General features: G+C 32.3%; 1 protein-coding gene across 9 annotated transcripts in view; it reads right to left on the bottom strand.

The window, feature by feature from the left end:
• The window catches only part of LOC107630708 (long chain acyl-CoA synthetase 4-like), a 9021-nt gene that overhangs the window by 2569 nt on the left and 4869 nt on the right, over positions 1-1583 (bottom strand). For all 9 annotated transcript variants that reach the window (XM_021119076.1, XM_021119075.1, XM_021119082.1 and 6 more), the window contains 3 exons: positions 1499-1583; positions 1170-1352; positions 794-913 (listed from right to left, as the gene is read on the bottom strand). In XM_021119076.1, the coding sequence (XP_020974735.1) occupies positions 794-913; positions 1170-1352; positions 1499-1583 (388 nt within the window). The remainder of the gene's footprint in view (positions 1-793; positions 914-1169; positions 1353-1498) is intronic.

The following is a 1583-nucleotide window of genomic DNA, read 5'->3' as shown; positions in this document are numbered from 1 at the left end:
AAAAGGATAAAGTATAATTTTTAAATCTAACCATTTCGAAAAATTTAAAAAATATTTTTAATATTTAATTTGATTTAATTTTTTCATAACGTCTGAAATAAATTTTAATTTTATTTTTTATCTTATTTTTTGTTAATTAAAATTTTTCTTTTCAATTATATTCTTAATTTCATCAACATCGCGTACTCATCTTCTCTCATCTTTCCTCATCTCCAAATCTCAAGTTAGCAACCTCTCCTTTGATGTCTCACTTTTATCATCATCATTATCTATTATTCAACCACCCATTCCCCCACCACCATCACACCTCTCAAGTTAGACATGATGGAAGTGGAGTGAGAGAGGTGTGGTAAAAAAAGATGATGTAGATGATGGAGCGGAATCGAATAAGTTTGTAGTGACATTAAAGGTGATAGTGAAGTGCAATGACAAAGATTAGATGATAATGGAGGTGGGGGAGTGGAGGTAGTGGCAGTTGGGGTGGAGTGAGGTGTGATTGTAGTGGTATGAGAAGATGCTGATGATGGAAGTGGAGAGGATGAGATTATGTTGGTGGTGATCATATGGCTAATTAAGGGTATAATTGAAAGGAAAAATTTTAATTGACAAAAAACATAAGATAAAAGGTAAAATCAAAATTTATTTTAAATACTAAAGAACAAAATTGAATCAAATTAAATGTTAAAGATATTTTTAAAACTTTTCAAAAATGTTAGAACAAAAATATAATTTACCCTATAATACAACCATACTGATTTAATCTCAGTCATTCATCAACAAAATATTGGTGTACCTTGTAGTATTTATGCATCTGAGGTCTCTTCTTCTTAAATGTTGGCGTGATAAGGTCACGGTCTTGGTCAAAAGGAACCGGGTCAAGATGAATCGCTTTTATGAACTCAAAACCTTTCAACTGCCACAAAACAATATTCAGGATCAAATAAAGCTTCAGCTGACGAACCTGTACATACTCACATAGTATAGGCACTTCCATCCATTTATTCAAATCAAATACATTTTTATAAATATGGAAAAAGAATTAGATAATGTTGATTTAAATGTAAGATAAAATGTAAACAAAAAAAATTTCTACTTGATATGTATAATGTGACTATGAGCTTTTAATTCAAAATGATGATGGCTAAATGTAAGTAGAAGTAAAATATGACCTTTTTTGCCTTGGCAGTATTTACGAGTTCTGCAAGCACGTAGGCTTTTGCCTTTGGATCTTCACATAGAGAATTGTAGTCCTTGGTTATATTATTTTCTTCCGCCCACCTTTCAAGTGCATCTTTCTTGGGGTTAATCACGGCAACAAGGTAGGCCTCGAAACTGCTTCCATAGACCCATATCTGAAACGAGGAGGTTCAAACATATATCACAAATACATCTGTTAGTTTGAATAACAGTGTTTCTCTGGCACGCTTTTCCTATGCTTCTCGAATAAGTAAGAGGATAATAAAACGTTTAATTAAAGGAAAGGATGGATAGGACATACTGATTCAAGAACAGAGCTTTGACCATAAACATTCTCCAGGTGTTCAACAGCAACATATTCTCCTTGTGAAAGCTTAAATATATTC

This window comes from Arachis ipaensis, chromosome B03 (genome assembly GCF_000816755.2).
Source record: "Arachis ipaensis cultivar K30076 chromosome B03, Araip1.1, whole genome shotgun sequence".
Lineage (NCBI taxonomy): Eukaryota > Viridiplantae > Streptophyta > Magnoliopsida > Fabales > Fabaceae > Arachis > Arachis ipaensis.
Note: the sequence above shows the minus strand (reverse complement) of the source record. Positions and strands in the feature narration are given on the sequence as shown.